Source organism: Macaca thibetana, chromosome 6 (genome assembly GCF_024542745.1).
Source record: "Macaca thibetana thibetana isolate TM-01 chromosome 6, ASM2454274v1, whole genome shotgun sequence".
In the NCBI taxonomy this organism is placed as follows: Eukaryota; Metazoa; Chordata; class Mammalia; order Primates; family Cercopithecidae; genus Macaca; species Macaca thibetana.
Window position 1 is genome coordinate 30,260,587 of NC_065583.1, and position 21,842 is coordinate 30,282,428.

Genomic DNA, 21,842 nt, shown 5'->3' on the forward strand with positions numbered 1-21,842 from the left:
TGCTGTAAATGCATAGGGCTGGGGGTATATGGAAACTCTCTGCTCCTTCGGCTCAATTTTGCTGTGAACCTAAGACTGCTCTAAAAGAATAGTCTATCATTTATTTTTAAAAACAACATTAGGTTTTGGTAGACAGTCTCTAAAATAGGAACATTATTTTAGATGCTATGCCTGGTTCTGTCCTAAACATAATGTCTTTGTGTGTGCTCACTTCTCCTCTCTGGGCCTCAGTTTCACAATGCATAGAATGAAGGGACTGTTATGCCTCTAAGTACTATGAGTCTGTGATATCTATATCTATTATATATATATACATATGCACACACACGTACATACATATGTTTTCATTCATGGTTTTCAACACATACGTTTTCATCCATGGTTCCTGGCTCATAATTCCCATAGCCCTTGTAAGAGTAAAGAGAATCTGTTTATCTCTAGCTTTCTCCTGCCCTCCTTTCACCTGCCCACAGCAGGACTCTAACTTGATTGTAGGTCATAAGACCCTTATTCCAGAGGGGGTCTAGCTCCATCCCCTCGAGTAAGGAATGCTGCATAGAGAGGCCAAGAAGAATCTGGACAGGACTTGCTGGGTTTAAATCATACCGTTTTTGTCCAATCACATTCCAGCATGGCTATCCATGCTTCAATCATGCCTGTCCAACGAAGTCTCCATAAAAAACCTAAAGGGATGAGGTTGAAGGAGCTTCTGGATAACCGAACACAAATGGGTTGATAGAAAGATGAACAAAAATTTATCTATGTACCAAGAGGATGGCACATCCCAATTCCCCAGGAACAGAATCTCTTGTGCTCAGGACCCTTCCAGACCTCACCCTATGTATCCCTTCATCTGGCTGTTTATTTGTATCCTTTAAAATGGTCTTTGTAATAAACCAGGAAGCATGAGTGTTTTCCTGAGTTCTGTGGGCCACTCTAGCAAATTAATCAAACCCGAAGAGGGTGTTGTGGGAACTCCACCTTGAAGCTCATGGAGGCCTGAACTTGCAACTGGTGGGAAAGAGGGGGTGGTCTTGTGGGACTGAACCCTCAACCTGTGGTTTCTGAGGCCGTCTCCAGGTAGACAGAGTCAGAATTACGTTGAATTGGAGGACATCCAGCTGGTGTCCACTGCAGAATTCATTGCTTCTTGACGTGTGGGGAGAAACCCACACATTTGGTCACCAAAGTGTTGGTTGTTGTTGAGTGAGAGAAGAGAAAAAAGCATAGTTTGAATTTGTGTTTTTTTCCAGGAAGGAAGGAAGGAAGGAAGGAAGGAAGGAAGGAAGGAAGGAAGGAAGGAAGGAAGGAAGGAAGGAAGGAAGGGAGAGAAGGAAGGAAAAGAAAATCACAAAACCATTAAGTGGTAGCTAAGGGAATTAGAGAAGAAGTCAGACTGAGCCAAAGCCATCAATGGTGTCCTCTTTGGGACAGAACAGTATGCTCTTTGGGAGAAGGAAATGGGTTGGCCCAGGAGCCACATCTTGGTCTTCAGTTCAGATTCAATGAGAAAAGCTCAATGCCCCAAAAAAGAATGTTACATTTATGTGATGAGTACTAAGTGAGCACTAATTGTGTGCACAGACTTATGGAAGGTGCTGTAACCCAACCAGGAAAGTGCATGCGTTTAAATACTACAGCCTAATGGTCAATGGTTTGCTTCTGAAGTCAAATGGGTCTGGGTTTGAATATTGGCTGTATAACTGTGATAGGCTGAGTGATAGCCCCCAAAGATATCCATGTTTTAATGCTCAGAAATTACAAATATTACCTTATATGGGATTTTGTAGATATGAGCAAATTAAGGATCTTGAAATGAGAGGATTATCCAAGTGGACCCTAAATGTAATTCCAAGTATCTTTATAAGAGAGAGGCAGAAGGAGATTTGACTGCCAACAAAAGAGAAGAACACCATGTGATAGAAACAGAGTCAAAGAGAGAAGATACTACGTGAAGGTCAAGGAAGGGTTCATGAGTCAAGGAGTGCAATGAATGTAGTTTGAGAAGCTGGAAAAGAGAAGAAAATAGATTCTCCCCTAGAGTTTCTAGAAGGAGCATGGCTCTGCCAAAACCTTGACTTTAGCCCATTAAAACTAATTTCAGATTTCTGGACTCCAGAACCATAAGAGAAAAAATTTGTGTTGTTTTAAGGCACTGAGTTTGTAGCAATTTGTTACAGCAGCCATGGGAAACTAATACAGATTTTTGCACTGAAAGTGTAGTTCTGCTGTAAGAAATATCTAAAAATGTGGAAGTGGCTTTGGAATTGAGTGACAGGCAGAGGCTGCAAGAACTTTGAGGCATATGATATAAAAAGCCTAGAGTTTTTTGAATAGACGGTTGGTAGACTTACGGGTGTTAAAAACTCAGGCAGTGAGGACTCAGGAGAAGTGAAGAGAATGGTAGAGAAAGAGTATATTAGCTTAGAGAATTCCTATATTGTCATAAGCATATTGTTGGTAGACATATGAACACTAAAGGTGCTGCTTTTGACAGCTAAGAAACAAATAATGAATATGTTTTTAGGAACAGATGGAAAGGGGATCGCTGTGAACTGAAGTGTGTATTCCCAAAATTCATATATTGACTTTAAATCCCAATGAGACTACATTTGAAGATAGGGTTTGGGGGAGGTAATTAAGGTTAAAGGAGGTCATAAGGGTAGGATCCTCATCTGGCAGGATTGGTGACCTTAAGAGAGAAGGTGAAGAGAGAGAGCTCTCTTTCTGTTTTCACATGCACACAACAGGGAAAAGACCATGTGAAGACACAGCAAGGAGGCAGCTGTCTACAAGCCAGGAAGAGAGCTCTGACCAGGAACCAAATCAGCCAACACTCAGATCTTGGATTTCCCAGCCTCTATAACTGTGAGTTAGCAAATATATGTTGTTTAAGCCACCCAGTCTAGGTACTTTCTTCAGTCCAGGCTGACGAAGACAGGAATTCTTACATAGTGACAAAAAGCTTAGCTAAATTGTGTCCTGTAGTTCTGTAGAAAGCAGAACTTGTAAGTGATGAGCTTGGATATTTAAATGAAGTGATTTCTAAGCAAAATGTTAAAGTTGTAGCCTGGTTTCTTCTTGTTGCCTATAGTAAAATGTGAGAGGAAGGAGATAAACTAAGAGTCCTTTTAAAAAGAAACCAGGGCTTGATGATATGGGAAATTCTCAGCCTATCCATATTGCCAAAGACACTAAAATCATGAGGTTTATTGTCAGGAAAGTGTGCTCTGGAGAGAAAGCCAAGGTTGTAGCTGAATTATCTTTTGCTAGTGTGTTGGAAGAAGCAAAAGACCAAACTGTTCACGCAGAGGGCTCTTTGAAGAGATCCAGTATGTGACTCATGGATCCCCTCAACCATCTCAGCAGAATCCAGAAGCAGAGATGGAATTTTCCAGGAAGCATCTGTGTGGGACCCTCTTATCTAATGAAGTGAACCACGTGCTATACATGAGAGGCCCACAGGGTTTTGAGAAATGTTTTACCAGCAGAAACACTTTCGGTTTGGACTGAAAGTGACAGAGAGAGAACAAAATGAATGAAGGTTGTTGGATTCCCCAAAATTCTACAAACACAAACAGGTGGATAAAGCTACTCAGCTCCAAATATGTACTATCCTTCAAGGAAAAAGGAAGATGAATACAAAAGTAGAACCTTGAGCCCAGAGGAAGCCCCAAGACACAAAGGATTATTCCCAGGCCTGGAAACTTAATGAGGTTGCCTGGTTGGGTTTTTAAATTGCTTGAGGCTGATGAATCCTTTCTTCTATTTTTCTCCCTTTTGGAATGAGAACATTTGTAACTATTATCCTATGCCTATGCCTCTATTGTATTTTAGAAACAGATGACTTGTTTTCAAGTTTACAGATCAACAGATGAAGTAGAATTTTTTCTCAAATGAATTGTATTTCTGGTTTCATCCCTACCTGATTTAGGTAATTTAGATGATGCGATCTGGGACTTTTTAGCTGATAGTATTTAGATAAGATTTGGGACTTGAATTGATGATATAATGGATTGAGGCTTTTGGAGATGTTATTATAGCATGAGGTCAATATATTTCACATGTGGGATGGATGAGAATCACTGGGGGTCAGAGAGAAGACTATGAAAGATGAATAATGATTCCCAAAGACATCCACATCTTAATCCCCAGAAACTGCAAATATTACCTTATATGGAACTTTGCAGATGTGATTGAGTTAGGGATCCTGAGACGGGAGCTTTATCCTGGATTATCCTTATGTTTAATCTCAAGTAGCCTTATAGGAGAAAAACAAAGGAAGATTTAACTACAGACAAGAGATAAGAAGACCATGGGATAGAAGCAGAGTCAGAGAGAGAAGACACTATGGGAATATCAGGGAAGGAGACACGAGCCAAGGGATGTACAGAATGCTCTAGAACCTAGGAAGAACAACAACAACAACAAAGAAAACAGATTCTCCTTCACAGCCTTTGGAGGAAGCATAACCCTGCTGGCATCTTTACTTTGGCTCATTGAAACTGATTTAGGGCTTCTGGTCTTCAGAACTATGAGAACAAACTTGTGTGTTGTTTTATGGCACTAAGTTTGTGGCAATTTGTTAGAGCAGCCATAGGAAACCAATACAGGCAAAGGAAAGGACCTCTGAGGCTTACTCCACATCTGTCAAATGGAAGCAATAACACATTCATTCATTGAATATTTTTTGAGAGCCTACCATGAGCCAAGCCTGAGAACTGGGAAGGTGACCAAGTACTTCCCACTTTCATGGAGCTTAAATTCTAGTGGGAGGAGATAAACAACAATGGGGATACACACACATAATCAAGATAATTACAAATTGTGAGAAGCAACATGAAAAAAAGCAGGGGTAAGACTGAGAGTAACTAGTCAAGCAGAGGGGCCTCCTTTAGATAGGGTTGTCAAGGGAAGTCATTGGAGCAGAAAAGTCTTGACCTAAGACCAGCATAACAAAAAGCAGAGGATAAAAAGTGCAGGCACAGAGAGCAGCAAATGCAGTATCCAAGGAGGGAAAGGATAAAGTCTATTGCAGGAAAAAAGGTCCATGTGACTGGAGCATACTGTTTTAGGGAGAAACATGAACAAGGTGAGTTGAAAGACGGATAGCAGCTGGATCCTGCAGAACCGTGTGGGTTGTGGTGAAGAATCCTGATATGTTCTCAGGTCAATTTGGAGTGGGAGGAGGTTTCAGTAAGGGGAGTTGCATCATCATTTGCTATTGTGAGGAAATAGGTTTTAAACAGGGAAGTGGAGAGGCCAGGAAACTAGTTAGGAAGCCAGTTTTCCAAGCAAGGGATGATGCTGGATTGGATGAGAATGGAGGTGGTGAGGATGAAAGATTGCTGTGAATATTGTTTAACATAAAATGCTTAATAAATGTCAACTCTCATTATGGTATGATGATCATGATGATAACTGTCATTATCATTATTAGCTTTTGCTGAAAAAAAAAAGCAGATAAATGAAACTCAGTTGGGTCATAAGAGCAGAGTTAACACCTGCGACAAGTGAGAGACCCCATTCCCGTTCACCAGAAGAAGCCACTTGCTGATGCCACTTACCACTCCTCATCCCCAATTCACTCTCTGCAACAAGTTCAGAAACTTAGAAATGTGTCAGAGTCTATACCTACACACATGAATATGTGATTAGACCACTGAGGGGTTCTGAGGAATAGCTTTTCTTTTTTATTTTTAAGACAGAGTTTCACTCTTTTTGCCCAGGCTGGAGTGCAGTGGCATGATCTCGGCTCACTGTAACAGAGCTTGGAAATCAAAAGATCTGGGCTGGGTTAAAGTCCCTATCTCACCACTGAATCCCTATTCACTCACTGTGTTCCTTCTCCTATCTGGGGCTCAGTTCCCCAATTGGTGAGACAGTATGAGTCAACAAAATGACCTTTCAAGTTCCCTCCAGCAATAAAATGATATAATAAAAATGGCTCTCCTGTCTGGGCACTGACTGTGACTCAGGCACTGTACTTGTTTATTTTCTCATGTCACACCTACCTAAAGACACCCTCATTAGTATTTTACAGTTGAGAAACACCAAAGCACAGTGTGGTGGCCATCAGAAAGGGAGCAACACTGTTAGCATTAAAAACATTGTCCTGTAATCCCAGCACTTTGGGAGGCCGAGGCAGACTCAGGAATTCAAGACCAGCCTGCAAAACCCCATCACTACAAAAACACAAAAATTAGGCATGGTGTCATGCACCTGTAGTCCCGGCTACTTGGGAGGCTGAGTGTTGGGGTCCACGTGTTTCCTAAACAAAGGAATGAACACACAAGACAACACAAGACAAGACAAACATGGCGGCCGCCTCAAATGGCACACTCTGCTTTATTTTATACAGTTGTTTGTGGAATGCTGCCAAGTCACAAGACACATTGTTGTTTTTCTGACCTTTCCCTGACTTTCTGGATTTTCAAGATGTTTACACATAAACAAGCCCCCAGGGTCTGCTGTTAGCACCTGGCTCCTTTGTCCTCCCTGTAAATAGGGAAGGAACGCCCTGCTTCGTTTGCAAGAGCAGGACTTATGGGGAACACCCTGCGTTGTTTGCGAGAGCAGGACTTATCAGGAACACCCTGTTTGTGAGCACATAGTCCTCTACATTTCCCCTTTCCTTATTTACAAGTTTGAATTTCTTTTAAAACCATCATTACATGTTGGGCTCGCTGGGATTCGGTGTTTGCCCTTTGGCACCATCTCCAGCAGACTGTGAAAATGACAAAGGCAAGAACAACAATCAATACATTACTAGAAACAGAAGTCAGCAAAGTTTTTACAGGACTCATAGGGTTCAAAGACGTCAAACGTTGTGCAATACCAGTCATCAAATCTGCACCAGTCAGCAATGGTAACTGATTGCGAAATGTTTCAGAAATGTTCTGTGTTAATTCTTGTATTTCTAGGGAAAGATTATTATGACCAATTAAAAGTCTCTTTATCTCAGTCCAGTTATGTACAGTGCTGTTAAAAGGAACAGGAGTAATACAAAATTGGGTAGTGTTCCAATCACATTTCAACAAAGCTTGGGTATTCAACACTATTAGCTGATCTCCCAACCAAGAAACTACTTGCTCCAGATTATCCACTCGTTCAGTCAAATGAGGATCTAAGTCTCATTGCTGCTGCCACAACAAATGTGATTGTTCATGCCATTGTTGCACAAATTCTGCATTTTGTATACTCTGGTGTAGAGCTAATCCAGCAACAGCGGCGGTGGAAGCAATTGCTACAAGTCCTATCACCACGGTCACGATGATTCCAACCATCCTCTGACTGTGGTGGACAAGATCTTGCATAACCTTGTAAATTTGAGTAACCCCAGCAGATTCACTCCAAGTACGTGTTAAGTTTACAGGTAGCCAGGTTTCTTTTCTGGCTCTTAGTATATATAAATCGGAATGAGACTCATTCCAATTATTATTCCACCAAGTAGTATTTATACAACTTAAGAACGTACAATTGTTTGTACAGTTAACTACCCCTGTATTATTATCCCATTTAAAAATTCCTGTCAACAACAAGTAAGGCTTTCTTACACATGCAATAACATATCTAGAACTATTTCGATGCAAGGATATATGGAAAGGGTTAGCAATATTAGTAAGATTCAAGGACATGTTTCCCATGAAAGTGAACATTGGTTTACCAGCAGCTAGCAACTTCCAAATATGACCTTGTATTTGTGAGGTATTAGCCAAATGTGGCATAGGGGTTGATAGACCACCATCATGCCAAATAATAGTTTCATTGTCATCTGCAGAAATGCTGTGATTACCTTTATGCCAATGCAGGTTGACATGGCTGAATTTAGTCTGAAAATCTCCATGTACACTCCAATCTGTAACAAGGTATTTACAACTCTTCCCTTTTACTTCTAACAACAATCGTGGCCCACTACTTCTACATCTAGTCCACTCTAGTTGGGAAACACCTCCAGACACATCAGGGATAGGGCATAAAGATAATGTACTTGGCAGAGTTTCATTAAGTACTGCAGTATGATTATACTTAAAACTTTGAGCCACAATAATCATAGTAAAGGCAGAGATATGACTATGGTTATAGCAAACAACCCAAGTCTCATGAGAAAGATGCAGACAATGTGGACTACCGCCAAGACATATAGGTAACCCTTCAACCCCAAATTGATATGAACTATTTACTGTGCCAGTGTTTAATTCAGGATCCTGGTTTTTAAAAGGCGATAGCATCCAAGCAGTATCATTAGTAAATACTGGGACTTCTCTGTCTCCCCAGGCCACACCTTGATATAAGGGTGGAAAAGGAATATAAGCCCAGTATGTAAATTCTCCAGCTGTTACCTGACAATTTACTACGGCCAGCATAGCCAGGAATAAAGTCAGTGGGGTTTTGGGCTGCCCAGCTTGTTGAACAACCCCTTCAGCTTCTTAACTGTTTCAGTTGTCCCCATGTCGGGGGCTCCGCACATCGAGTTCTGAAGGTGAATGGTCTCTGAGCACTCAGATTTAGCTCCTGGAATTCCTTCAGGAACTCTTTGGATCGGCTCCTCTTCGCCATGGCACTGTTTCAACCGTCGAGATGGAAACCACTCATCTCTGGCACCTGTACGGACAAGAGCATAGCCTCGGCCCCATTGTAAAACTTTTCCTTTTAAATATTTCCCTTGTAATGAAGGATAATACACCCACAGATTACTGTTTTGTGGCTTTTCTAAAGGCTGTTGAAAATGTTTCACCACTGCAGACTGCTGTGATTGGCGCCAATGGTTGAGAAAATTTAAAGTAAAAAGGGCTTTCAGAATTTGATGTTTTGGGGAATCTCGCCCATCTCCCCCTTTTAGTTTTAAAAGTTGTAATTTTAGGGTAGCATTGGCTCTTTCAATAATTGCTTGACCTTGACTGTTAAATGGAATACCAGTGGAATGATGAATATGGTATAAAGAGAGGAAGGCAGCCAATTTGCGAGAGCAATAAGCAGGGACATTATCAGTTTTTAATTCAGCGGGGACTCCCATAACTGCAAAGCAAGTAAGTAAATGAGTAATAACAGAGTCAGCCTTTTCAGAGGGTAATGGTGTAGCCCACTGGAAATGTGATCACATATCAATAGTATGATGAACATATTTTAAACGACCAAAGGAAGGAACATAGTTACATCCATTTGCCAAATGTGATTTTGTTGAATGCCTTGAGGATTAATACCTGGAGTTTAAAAAGGTGCAATAACAGGAGCACAAGGTGGGCAGGCTCTGACAATAGCTCGGGCTTGACGGCGTGTTATAGAAAATCGCCATTGTAATCCTAAACTATAAGTATGATGTAGTTGGTGCTCATCCTGAGCCCGTTGGACACTGCCAATAAGTAAAGAATCACTACCTATATTACAAGGGGTTTGAGGCCAGTCTTGTAGAACCATAAGATTGGCAAAAAGTTCCCTAGTCCCAGCTACTTGTCCGCCACTGCACTCCAGCCTGGGCGACAGAGCGAGACTCCGTCTCCAAAAAAAAAAAAAAAAAAAAAAAAAAAAAAAAAGATTGGCAAAAAGTTCCCCTTGTTGTACTGATTTAAATGGATAGTGAGAAATTTTTGAATTGTCTGAAGTCCAGTATCCAGCCTTTCCATTGCTTGAAGCAACAGTAAAAAAGGTGGGACTTTTAACTGGAGTGTAAGAGATAGGATTATATGGCAGTAAAGAATATTGTTGCAGAAAAGCAAATAATTTATTACTAGGATAATGCTGAGAAAAAGAACCAGTATACTCAGCGCAAGCCACTTGTCAACCCTTATGAATTTCCAACAGAGATTCAATGTATTGATTAGATAATCGGGTAATAATTTGTATTGGGTCAGCACCAAGCAACTGACGAGCTCGATGTCGTCCTTTAATAATTAATTCAGCCAATTTATCAATATATGGGTGAATTTTCTTAATGGCTTTATTAGCCAAAAAAAAGCCACTCCAGAATATTATTATCTTGGTGTAAAACGGCTGTTGGTGAATGGGGAGTATGAAAAAGACACAACGAAAGTGGAAGATTGGGTGCAATATAATCAAGGTGAGCCACCCCTTTCCAAAAGGCCTGAAGATAACTCAGAGTTCTTCTCACCACCTGGAGAAGAAGGCTAGATCGAAACATAGCAAGCTCCTCAACAATCTTATTTACTGACCTTGCTCGAGCAGGAACACAGAGCTGCACCTGCAACCTTAAATCTGAGATTACAAATTTAAATAGTGGAATCTCAGGCTGTAAATGAGCAGGTCACAGGATGCAGCCTGCTACTTTAAAGACCAGCCATACTGCCATGTAACGGTGCCAGACAAGGGAATAGCGCTTCTCAAATCACAGCAAGTGTTTCAGTTGATTCAAGACAAGAAACTTGCAGGGTGGGGCCAGCATTAAAACAAAGGAGACAGTGCTGTGGTCAAAGCTGCAGGCTTCAGACAAAAAACAAACAAAAACAAAACAAAACAAACAAACAACAACAACAACAACAACGAAAAAAAAATCTGGCTAGCGGGGAGTTCAGATTTACCAAATTCCAGCTGTGACCTCCAGCAAGTTATTCTTTACCTCTCTGAGCCTCAATTTCCACATCTGTAAAAACAAACTAACAAAGCTACACAGAGAAGTAGTCAGGCTTTGTGGAGCTTGAAGCTTATCCCATGGAGAAGGGGAAAGTAGTGGTAAGGAAGACCTCTTTAAGAAAAAAGCAATACAAAATTGTCCATTCAAAATTGCATACAGGACCTTGGAAAGAGCCCCATGTAAGGGAGGGGCCTGACAAATCTGTCTTGGATGCTACCAGTTAGCGGTGACATTAGCTAAGCAAAGCTCGTGGCATGTAATAAGCCCTTAAGAGATGTTAGTTTTGGGGATGAGATGATGGAGGAGAGAGTGGTATGGCTTGAGTCAAAAGTTGTAATTTTGAGGGAGGAGGAAATTTTGGCCCATTCATCTGCACTGAAGCAGAGATAATGACAGAGAGTGGGATACTAGAGAAACGCCCAAGACCGTCTTTAGCTGCAGAGTTCTATCCTGGATGTCATGTGTGACCTTGGACAAATCTCACCACCTCCTGGCGCCAGTGTCTTTCCCAGCAAAATGTGGCCGGGAGTCATACAATCTCAGCCTGTTCCTCGTTTCCAAAAGAACACCCTTTACTCACTCCATGGAGCCTCACAAAAGAATTAATTAGAGATAAGTGAGTGACTGTCCCTTTTTTGTTCCAATTTAGGAATGGGGTGCTCCCAGAAGGCATGTCTTACAGCAGATTGTGGAGCCAGTGAGATAGGGAAACCTCTACCCTGAGATGAATACAAGGAGAGGGATTTGTAGGTATTTTCTTGCAGGCAGAAATAGGTTACTGGTTGAAAACCTTGACAAATTGGGCTAGGTTCCAACTCTGTCACTTTCTGGCTGGCTGACCTCGGGCAGTTTCCTTTACTTCAAGAAACCTCAGTTTTCTCCTTATTTAATTGATAGGGTTAAATGAGAAATTGTAGATAAAACACTTAGAGGATTGCTTATTCCTTAGTAAAGGTCTTAATAGATATTCGTTATTAAAATTATCAGTTCAATAGTTATCATTATGATGATTATTACGTAATACCAATAAGAATGGGTGATGCCTTTTCCAAATCCCTCCTTCCTCTCCTCCTCCTCCCAGCAGTCCTCTTCCACTGGCTTCTCCAGGCAGGAAGAGGTGCCCTCCAGGGAGGTAGGCGGGGCCTCATTCCAGCTTGGCCAGAGCCAGGCCGGGCACACATCACTGTGCTAGGGTGTACATCTATACTAGACACCTTCCTGCTTCTCTCCTTCTAGAGCAGACCTCTTAGTCACCCTGAGCTCCTCATTTCTTCAGCAGTCATGTCTGTGACAAAAAGTACCGAGGGAGCCATTGCTGTCAAACTGGACCTTATGTCGCCTCCTGAAAGTGCCAAGAAGTTGGAGAACAAGGACTCTACATTCTTGGATGAAAGTCCTTCAGAGTCACCAGGCTTGAAGAAGACCAAGGGCATAACGTGAGTGCTGTTTTCTGCCATCCCTATTTCCGCTTTCTAGCCTGAAGCTTGCACTGGCAAAAACCCTGAGGTGGGTGTGTCTGACCCTCAACCCACTGTACAGATGAAAGACCAAGGTTGCAAAAGGTGCAGTCATGGGCTGAGTCAAGCTGAGAGATTAAAGGGGCAGAAGTAAAGGCTGTCAGAAAAGCCCTTAGGGACATAGTGATCCAGCCCCCAACAGGTACAGGTGGGAAAACTGAGGCTCAGTTACCCTGGACCATACACTGAGTCATTGTTAGGATAGAGGCTAGAATTCAGTGCTGGCCCTAAAGCCATATTTTTGTTCCTGGCCAGCGATGTTAATGTTGGGGATAGAGGTAGAATCCCTAACTTCTTGGAGGAGAAGGTGAGTCCTGAGCTTAAAATCACAGTGGCCTCACTGACCACTAAGTGTTGCCTCCTCCCTGCCTCCTTCCTGCAGTAAGGCTGGCCTCTACTCCAACTGAGAAGCACAGATGACACTCAAAAACACACTTTGTGGAAGGTTCTAGTTTTTTCCACTTTCCGGGGGAGGGGAGTGGGGGTTTTTCACTAGACTTTCAAAACACAAAAAAAGAGGGAAGCTGAGTTACAGGGCTGCAGCTCGCTTCCCCACACCTGACCCCACCACCCAAGCACACTTGCTAGTTTACTTAGGAAAAAAAGGTGTGGGGTGTGGTAGTGAAGAGGTTCTGCTGCTTTAAGAAGAAAGTTTTCGCGCCACTAGCATAGTAGAAAGAGCACTGGACAGAGAATCAGAAGGCCTGAGTTCAAGTAGTGACTGCTCCTTCTCTAAGCCCCAGTTTTTTGATATGCAAAACAGGTGGCAGTGTGAACTAAAGGAGAGTGCATGGAAACAAAATCGAAGGATGTGTTTTTTGGGGGTGCACTGCAGGGAGGGACTGTAAGGGGCAAGCAAAGCCCCTCCCCACAACCATCCAGCAGGACAATTTAGGGATGGACACAATGACTGGCCCTGCTCCCGGTGCTGTTGCCCCAGGGCTAGTCCTGCGAGTTGCTAAGTATTAGTGACCCTTAGAGTGAGCTGTCTATAAGTTGGGGCCAGCCACTGCTAAGTAGAGGCATTTCTCAGTCAGAGGCCTTGAGGGAACCACCTATCTCTTGTGTCCTGAACTGATACAAGGTTTGGTGGCAATTTCAGCAACTTAAGGATCAAAGGAATAAAGCAAGTGAGAACTAAAGGGAGACTTGTGGCTTGGGGAGAAGCCAAATACGGGCTGGGTAAGCATGGCAACGATGGGGTTGGCTCACCCGGGCTCGAATTCCCACTTAGCTGCTTACCAGCTAGAGCAAATGCTGGAACTTCTCTGTGCCCAGTTTCTCCTCTGTCAATGATAGTTCTCTCCTCCTGGGAGATTTGAGCATAAATCCCCCAGACTCAGTGTCTGTAAGCGCTGGCTGCTGTGAATAAGGACAGTCCAAGGTGACCGAAGAAAGGAGTTAGAGTTGGAACCCACGTCTCCCAACTCCCAGTTTGGTGCTTTGCATGACTTACCGTGCTATATTTTCAAGTTGATTGAGTGGCCCATAGTTAAATTCTGATTTCCCTAAGTCCCTTAGTTAGAAATTTCCCAAGTAACCCGCTGACCCTTTCCTAGTTGCAAAACAAGCCCATTGCTGGCCTGGCGAGTAGGGTGTAGTGCTCAGTCAGCGATGTGGACACCCACAGGGAGAAAGGCATGCAGGAACTCTCCACCCCCTTTCTCCCTCGATTGTTCTCTTTAACCCTTGATTAATCTATGTACAGAGACTCAGGAAGCTAGAGGGTTTAGAGCTTCAATATGAAGCTTCCTGAGCCTCTGCCCATAGATTCTTTTAAAATAGCATCTTTTAAAAATAGCATCACTCCTGACATTTACAGAGGGTCAACAAAGTTGAACACGTTGCCCAAGATGACACAGCTAGTTAAGTCGTGGCCTTGAGGTTTAATCTCTGGTTTGTCAAATCCCAGAGATCGGGCTCCTTCCAAAGTACCTCTGTGGTTTTACAAAGAATAAGTCTCCTAACCAGAAGGCTCTCATGGGGAATTTCCAAAGTTTCTAAAGTTGCACATGTAAGTCCCATGCTCACCTTGACTTAACCTGGTCCAGGTACAAAAATGTGTAGAAATAGGTTGTTTTGTAATTCCACTAATAGAGAGGGTACCTCCCTGAAACGTTTTTTTCTCCTGATGGTTTAGACATTGTCCTCTGGGCAAACCTTCATATCTGTCTTAAAGGGTCTGAGTTTTTGTCTGGGGGAGGGGAGGCGTGCATTCTCCAGCCCTGATACCCTGGGCTGAGAAAAGAAACCCCTCTGGAGCTCAATCCCTGAATGATTATGTCCCGCCAGATCCCACCTGGGGACCCAGTCATTTGACCTGTTTATTCAGAAGTCGTAATGATTTCTTCTTCTGCCTGCCCTTTCCCCTTTTCTCTGAGTTCAAGCCTGTCTCTACTACTAGTTTTATGACATTGAGCTAGTTTCTGCTCCGCTCTGAGACTCCATTTCCTCAGTTATGAAATGGGGTTGTTTCTTTACTTACGCTGTCTGAGTTTATCTCTGGGAGGCAGCTCAGCAGAAGTAGGGGTGAAGAACAGGGACTCTGAAGCAGGCCTGCATTAAATCTTGGCTCCCCAATATATCGTGGATAAGTCATTAACAAATCTCTGTGCCTCCGTTTCTTCACCTGCAAGATGATAATCGTATCTTTGTCAGAGCCTGGGCAAGAAGATTAAATGAGATAATACTCATTCAAAGCACCTAGCACAGTGTCTCATATAGCAAGTGTTGCAGCATATGTTGAGTGTTAGCTGCTAAAACCAGGACAGTTCTGGGCAAACTGGGATGGTTGGTAACCTTACAGGAGACCCAGATGTGCCAGGCAAGGACACACGGACTGAGAGATGGCTAGGAGCCCGCCTATCAGGTGCTGGCATGCTGCGAGGGAATGACTGCTGGATCTTCTCACCTCCACACACCCATACTTCACATCTCCTTCTTCTCCTTTAGAGTGATCCAGGCCTTGATTCACCTGGTGAAAGGCAACATGGGCACAGGGATCCTGGGACTATCCCTCGCTGTGAAGAATGCGGGCATCCTGGTAAGAGAGGCGCCATATGTGGGGGCTTTATGGTCAGTTGCGGAAGGGAAGTAACGGGAGAGGCTCTAGCGGTTTAGCAACCTGTGGTGAGCAGTCTTTCTGGGAGGCAGCTTGGTGCGGGGTTAGGGTCTAGACATCTAGCCTGGGTTTGAGTTCTGGCTCTGCCACAGACTTTAGCACCCTTGGTAAGTCATTTGCCTGCTCTGCGGGCCTTAGTTTCCTCCCCTGCAGAATGCAAGGATTGGACTATGCCCAGTTTTCCAAGTATGCTCTATAGAGGACGAGGTCTCCTCGGGGATGTTTCAGGGGCCACAAAGTGCACACATGGTCAGGATTCTGTGTCCCCCTACTCCCATCAGTATACCCCATTGTAATTGCTTTATGTGCTTTATTGGAATATTACTTGAGGTCATATTTGAAAGAATAGCTGTTGCTGCTACAAAAGGGCTTTAAACCCAGTTTGCTAGAGAGTTCTTTGAGTCCTGCATGATATCTACGCTACCAATCCCAGCTTGCAGTATTCTTCATAAATGCATTCTCTTCTCTCCTCCCTCACCCCTTGCCTCCCCTTCCTCCAGATGGGCCCACTCAGTCTGCTGGTGATGGGCTTAATCGCCTGCCACTGTATGCACATCCTGGTCAGGTGTGCCCAGCGCTTCTGTAAGAGGTGAGGAAAACAGCCTCCTTGTGTCAATTCCTTTGGTACATGGTTCTCAGGGACAGCCCAGAAACATCCTATGCATAATAGAAGTTTACTTCTTAGTTTTCTCCAATAAGGCCAAGAAAGAGAGAAGAGCATTCAGGAGCAGGGAGCTCAGGTGAGGCTCTTCTGCATGGCTCCTTAGGAGATCTCAGTCAGGCCATTGTGCTTATCTGGTTGGCTCCTCTGGAAACTGGGCACAAACTGTGCAGAGAATGGTCATGAGGAGTCAATGGGATCATGGATATGAAAACTACCATCCCCATGCAAGGTGTGCATTAGATTCTTGCTGTGTAGTCCCCGCCTCATTTAACAGGTAAGGAAAACAAGCCACCGAGGAATAACTGCTGAGTGTCAAAGCCTGAGGTCTCTGCGCCTGTGTTCTTTCTGCTCTTTAGCTGTGTCTTTCCTTGTTCTGTGTCTCCTGACTTTTGACCATGTGATTTTAGGCTAAACTATCTCTTGGAAATTGTCTATGCACTCTCTTCTGCAGGCTTAACAAGCCCTTTATGGACTATGGAGACACGGTGATGCATGGACTAGAAGCCAGCCCCAGCGCCTGGCTCCAGAACCACGCTCACTGGGGAAGGTAACCTGTTCTTGCTGTGCCTGCAGTGGGGTAGGACGCAGGAGGAGAAAATGCTGCTATCAGGGATGACTTCTTCCCTGGAAAGGTGGTTTGTTTGGCACTTCTGTGTTAGATGTTGTCCACAGAAGGGATTCATTGGCAACATCCCTGATCCACCCCCACTTCTTGTATATCTCCAGTGACAGGGTGCTCATTCCTTTGCTATGCAGCTTTAATATTATTTACTCTTTTATTAAACCACATTTATCCAGTTACTCCTATGGCCCTGAAAATGCCATGGGGACCAAGAAAACCAAGGCTTTGCCCTCATCGAACCCATAGTCTAGTGAGAAAGGCAGATATTAAACAGCCTAGAATAGAGTTATTTAATAACCTCCTGGATATGTACGATGAAGGAAAGAAGGACTGGTTGCCACCAGGCAGGTTAAGAGATGTGTGTTGGCTTGGGGGAGAGGAGGGCTTTCTAGGGTGGAACAGGTAAGATGAGTTCTGCAGGAAGGAGTCCAGAAGAATGAGGAATCACCTCAAGGAAGGTGGACAGGGGCCTGGAGGGTGGGGCTGGAAGAAGGAAGAGAGGGTGTGAAGGCCCCTGAAGCAAGAAGGTATAGGTGACAGATTCAAGGTACAACAAGACCACGTAGCTTGAGGGCAGAGAGTCAGGGAGGTGGAACTGAAGAAGGAGCCAGGCGCCCAATCAAGTGGTACATTTTAGACCCTCTGAAACAAAGACTCTATTTGTTCTTTTCTTAAAAGCAACCAGGAAGCCATTGGAGGGTTTTAATCAGGGGTATCATCATATTTGTATTGTTTAAAGATCTGTCTGGCTTCTGTGAGGAGAATAGATTGTAAGGGAGCAAGAGCAGATTTAGGCAGATCCATGAGGGGGCCATTGACAAGTGTCCAGCCAGGTCACAGTGGTGGCCTGGACCAAGCTGGTGGCAGTGGGATGAAGAAAAGTTGACTTGATCATGAACTGGATCCTGGGATTGGCAGACAAGGAAGAGTCAAAGTTGACTCACATTTCTGATGACTTCTATTTTGGACAAGTTGAGTTTGGGGTGCCTGAGAAACATTCAAGTGGAGATGTCTAGTAGGAATGTATGGGTTTAAGCCTATTTTCATGCACCAATCCAGAATTGAAGTCATCAGCCATGAAGCCAGGGACAGAGAGGTCTCTTAGGGAGAGGTTATATAGGGAGAAGAAAAGAGAGGAAAATACCAAGACTTTAAGAACCATTTGTTGAGCTGAACAAAGTCTTCCTCCCTGAAAAATCCCACCTTTTAGCTCTCAGGGGTGACAGAGAACAGGTCAACACCCTTTGTCCTTTGGTACTTGGGACTAAATCTACTCCTTTGTTCTTGTTTCAGACCTGTCCCCACCTGCTTGTCTCCTCTTGTTGAGCACCATCTAGACTGTCAAAGTCTCTTTTGAACTGTGCTTCCCTAAACTGCTGCAGTACTCGCGGTGTGCCCCTGCCTGTGGCAGGTAGTCTGTATGGTATCATGGGCCTGGCACCACCCTTTGCTCAAAGCCCATACTCACAAGAGTAATCCACAAATTCAGTCTGTGGGACAGACAAGGAAGACTACTGGATAATGACCAGAATTTTCCCAATTGTGTGACCCAGGAGGAGACTTGCCTGTCACAGACCCTCAAAGCCTTCTACTTGTTGTTGGGCATATAAAGAAGATTTCCCTGCTCCATTTAGGGATCTTCTTTCATGAATTACTGCCTCTCCTATAACTGGAATTCCTTTAGCATGGGCTCTTCCTCTCAGCATTTAATGTGTTCCTGTGTCTCCAGCAAACCACCATGGCACACGTATAGCTATGTAACAAAAGTGCACGTTCTGCACATGTACCCCAGAATTTAAGATGTAATAATAATAATAATAATAATAAACCAAGTAAATAAAACTTCCTGGACCTTACCATCGTAGCCACCATCCTATCTTACATTCAATATATGTTATTCAACAAATGTCTACTGTGTGTCAGTACCTACAATGTGTCATAAAGTGCTTTAGACAGTGGGTCTACAGTAATGAGCAAATGGGCACCATCAACACTGGACCACCCTCTGACTTTACTGCCTTACATCCCATCCACACCTCTTTCACAGGCCACCTGGCTTTGCTGTCCTTATAATTCTGCTGAAGGTCTTTCAAGCAATGTCCTAAAAGACCTTCTTGTTGCATCTTCCTTGCCCTAGAGAACCTTTTAGCAGTAATGGGTATAATTGACCATTCTCTTCTTTCAACATTCTCTCCCCACTTGGCTACTATTAAACCTCTTTCCCCCTAGTTTTCCTACCTTTCTAGCCACTCCTTTGCATTTGTTGTAGGCTTTTTTGTTTCTATTAAATGTTGATGTTCTCCAGGGTTGAACACTGCCTTCTACTCTCCTCATTCTGCACACTTTCTAACACTGCTCTGCCTTTGCAAGGCTTTATCCACTACTACAACTCAACAGTTCCAGACCCTAATATCTAGTTGTCCTGAATGTCTCCTATAGGAACCTCAAGCTCAAAGATTCAGATTCTGAATGTGTCATTTCTTCCCCTTCTTCTAAAATTGTTCTCGTCCTCCTCCTCCCCCTTCTTGTCCTCTTCTTCTCCTTCTCTTTCTCCTTCTCCTTCTCCTTCTTCTTCCTCTTCTTCTTCCTCTTCCTCTTCTTTCTTAGTTCTTCTTCCTCCCCCTCCTCCTCTCCTCCTCCCCCTCTCCTCCTCCCTTCCTCCCCTCCTCCTCCCCTTCTCCTCCTCCTCTCTTCTCTCCTGCTCCTCCCCTCCTCCTCCTCTCCTCCTCTCCTCCTCTCCTCCTCCTCTCCTCCTCCTCTCTTCCTCTCCTCGTCCTCTTCCTCTCCTCCTCCTCTCTTCCTCTCCTCGTCCTCCTCCTCTCCTCCTCTTCTCTTCCTCTCCTCCTCCTCCTGTCCTCCTCTCCTCCTCCTCTATTTATCCTCTCCTCATCCTTTCCTCCGCCTCCTCTCCTCCTCTCCACCTCCCCCTTCTCCTCCTCCCACTTCTCCTCCTCCCCCTTCTCCTCCTCCCACTTCTCCTCCTCCCCCTTCTCCTCCTCCTCCTCCTTCTTCTTCTTCTTCCTCTTCCTCCTCCATCTCCTCCTCTTCTTTCTCTCCTTCTCCTTCTTCTTCCTCACTCTCTCTTCCTCCCCCCAACTCTCTTTCTTCCCTTTCCCGAGGGGCTGTCTCTTAGGTATTGGGTTTTCTAACAAGGCTAACAAGGCTTTCTGTCTGCTCATAATTTGATAAAATGCCTTTTTCACCATGGCCCTTAATGATATGTCATAAGAATTTTTGTCCGCCTAACCCATTAGTCTATAAACCACAAGAGGAAGGGACTGTATGTTATTTGTCTGTGTATTCTCAGTGCCCAACATAGTTCTGGCACACGGCAGAACAAATTTCAAATGTGAATGGTAGCTAATAAAAACATTGTGCCTGCTGCCCTACATTAATTAGTATCAATGATGAGGAATGCCACCAAGCCAGGTATGGGGGGAGGCTCATGACCAGAAGAATTTTACCACTTGCTGAGCTGAGAGTGTGAGGGTGGTTAAAAATCATCTTTTAAAAAGAACTATTGTTGGCCAGGCATGGTGGCTCATGCTTGTAATCCCAGCACTTTGGGAGGCCAGGGTGGGTGGATCACCTGAAGTCGGGAGTTCGAGACCAGCCTGACCAACATGGAGAAACCCCGTCTCTACTAAAAATACAAAATTAGCCAGGTGTGGTGGCACATGCCTGTAATCCCAGCTACTAGGGAGGCTGAGGCAGGAGAATTGCTTGAACCTGGAAGGTGGAGGTTGCGGTGAGCCGAGATCGCGCCATTGCACTCCAACCTGGGCAACAAAGCAAAACTCCGTCTCAAAAAAAAAAAAAAAAAGAACTGTTGTTACCTCACTTCTTTGCCCCATTATTGATTGTGGTGGAAGGACCAAGTGTGCTGGTGCAGGGCCACCAATCCCTGGGGACAGAAGGCAGAATGGCAAGAAATGGAACTGACAAGTTGACTCATTTTATAACAAGTTTTCTTTTTCCCTCTCTTCTCCCTTCTAGGCATATCGTGAGCTTCTTCCTTATTGTCACCCAACTTGGCTTCTGCTGTGTGTACATTGTGTTTTTGGCTGATAATTTAAAACAGGTAGAGGCTTCTAGAGAAAACGGGAGGGGAAAAGATGGACAAGGACACACCACTGCTAATTGTTTAACAAACTGCTTCTTCTCTTTGGGTCCTCATCAATACAACAAAGGAAGTTAAACTAGGTGTTGTCAAACTTGCCTCCCCTAGTTCACATATCTGCAGATTTCTGTGTGGTTACTTTTGCCACAATACCGTTTGTCCAGTATCTTAGACCTGTCCTCAAAGTTGATCTCTACTGAACTGGAAAGACCCTTGGATTTTGTCAATCTTCCTGCCTTGAAGCTTAATTATACTTAATGCTTCTAAAATCGATATGGGTCTTCTTTTGATGATTCCTAATCTTCTTTGGGTCATTTTTCTTTCTTTCTTTCTTTCTTTTTTTTTTTTTTTTTTTTTTTTTTTTTTGAGATAGGATATTGCTCTGTCACCCAGGCTGGAGGGCAGTGGTGAGATCACAGCTCACTGCAGCCTCAAACTCCCAGGCTCAAGTGATTCTCCTACCTCAGCCACCCAAGTAGATGATGGGACCACGAGTGTGTGCTACCACGTCTGGCTAATTTTTTTATTATTGTTTGTAAAGCCGAGGCCTTGCAATGTTGCTCAGGCTGGCCTCAAACCCCAGGGCTCAAGTGATCCGCCCACCATCTCCCAAAGTGCTGGGATTATAGTTGTGAGCCACCACATCTAGCCTTGGTACTTAATCTATGGCTTAATAGTTGTTTTCCCTAGGAATTGTTTCTGATTTAACCTACAAGTTATCTTACACCAATTTGAGCAAATAATATGGGTAATAGCAGAGGCCATCCTTAATCAGTAAGTTTAAAAAGAAAACTATTCTTTAGAGCTCTTTATCTGCTTATAGTAGTAATACCAGAAATTCAAAAATGTAAACTAGCTAGAAGAAAAATATAGTAAGCTTTCAGAGTTAGCTTCTATTATGTCAGGTACAGTGCTGAGCATTTTACATGCTTTCCTTCATTTAATTATCTCCATGACCTTATTAGAGCAGGTACTGTGGTTATTCCCATTTTGCCGATGAGAAGACTGAGATTATAAACTCTACAATGTAAGGTAGCAGAGCCAGAGTTAAAAACCCAGGCCTTCTGACAACAGTGCTCAAGTTCTTAAACCTATGCTGTATTTCTTCTGTACAGAAAACAAAATAAAATAAAATTACTCTTAATCCAATTATTCATGGTTATAATTTAACGTAACCTTAACTGGTCAGCATTTTGCAATATCATTACAT

The 21,842-nt window shown here is 43.6% G+C and overlaps 2 protein-coding genes across 4 annotated transcripts in view; both read left to right on the forward strand.

Annotated features, from left to right (window-relative positions):
* Positions 1-21,842, forward strand: part of CCDC69 (coiled-coil domain containing 69) — a 231,685-nt gene that overhangs the window by 49,362 nt on the left and 160,481 nt on the right. The gene's annotated exons all lie outside the window — the stretch shown is intronic.
* The window catches only part of SLC36A2 (solute carrier family 36 member 2), a 32,943-nt gene continuing 22,833 nt past the window's right edge, over positions 11,733-21,842 (forward strand). Inside the window, exons 1-5 of one of the 3 annotated variants that reach the window (XM_050793667.1) lie at positions 11,733-12,024; positions 15,058-15,148; positions 15,727-15,815; positions 16,342-16,437; positions 20,509-20,593. In XM_050793667.1, coding sequence (XP_050649624.1) covers positions 11,870-12,024; positions 15,058-15,148; positions 15,727-15,815; positions 16,342-16,437; positions 20,509-20,593 — 516 coding nt within the window. In that variant the 5' untranslated portion in view covers positions 11,733-11,869. The remainder of the gene's footprint in view (positions 12,025-15,057; positions 15,149-15,726; positions 15,816-16,341; positions 16,438-20,508; positions 20,594-21,842) is intronic. The other 2 variants (XM_050793669.1, XM_050793668.1) reach the window with 2 other exon arrangements.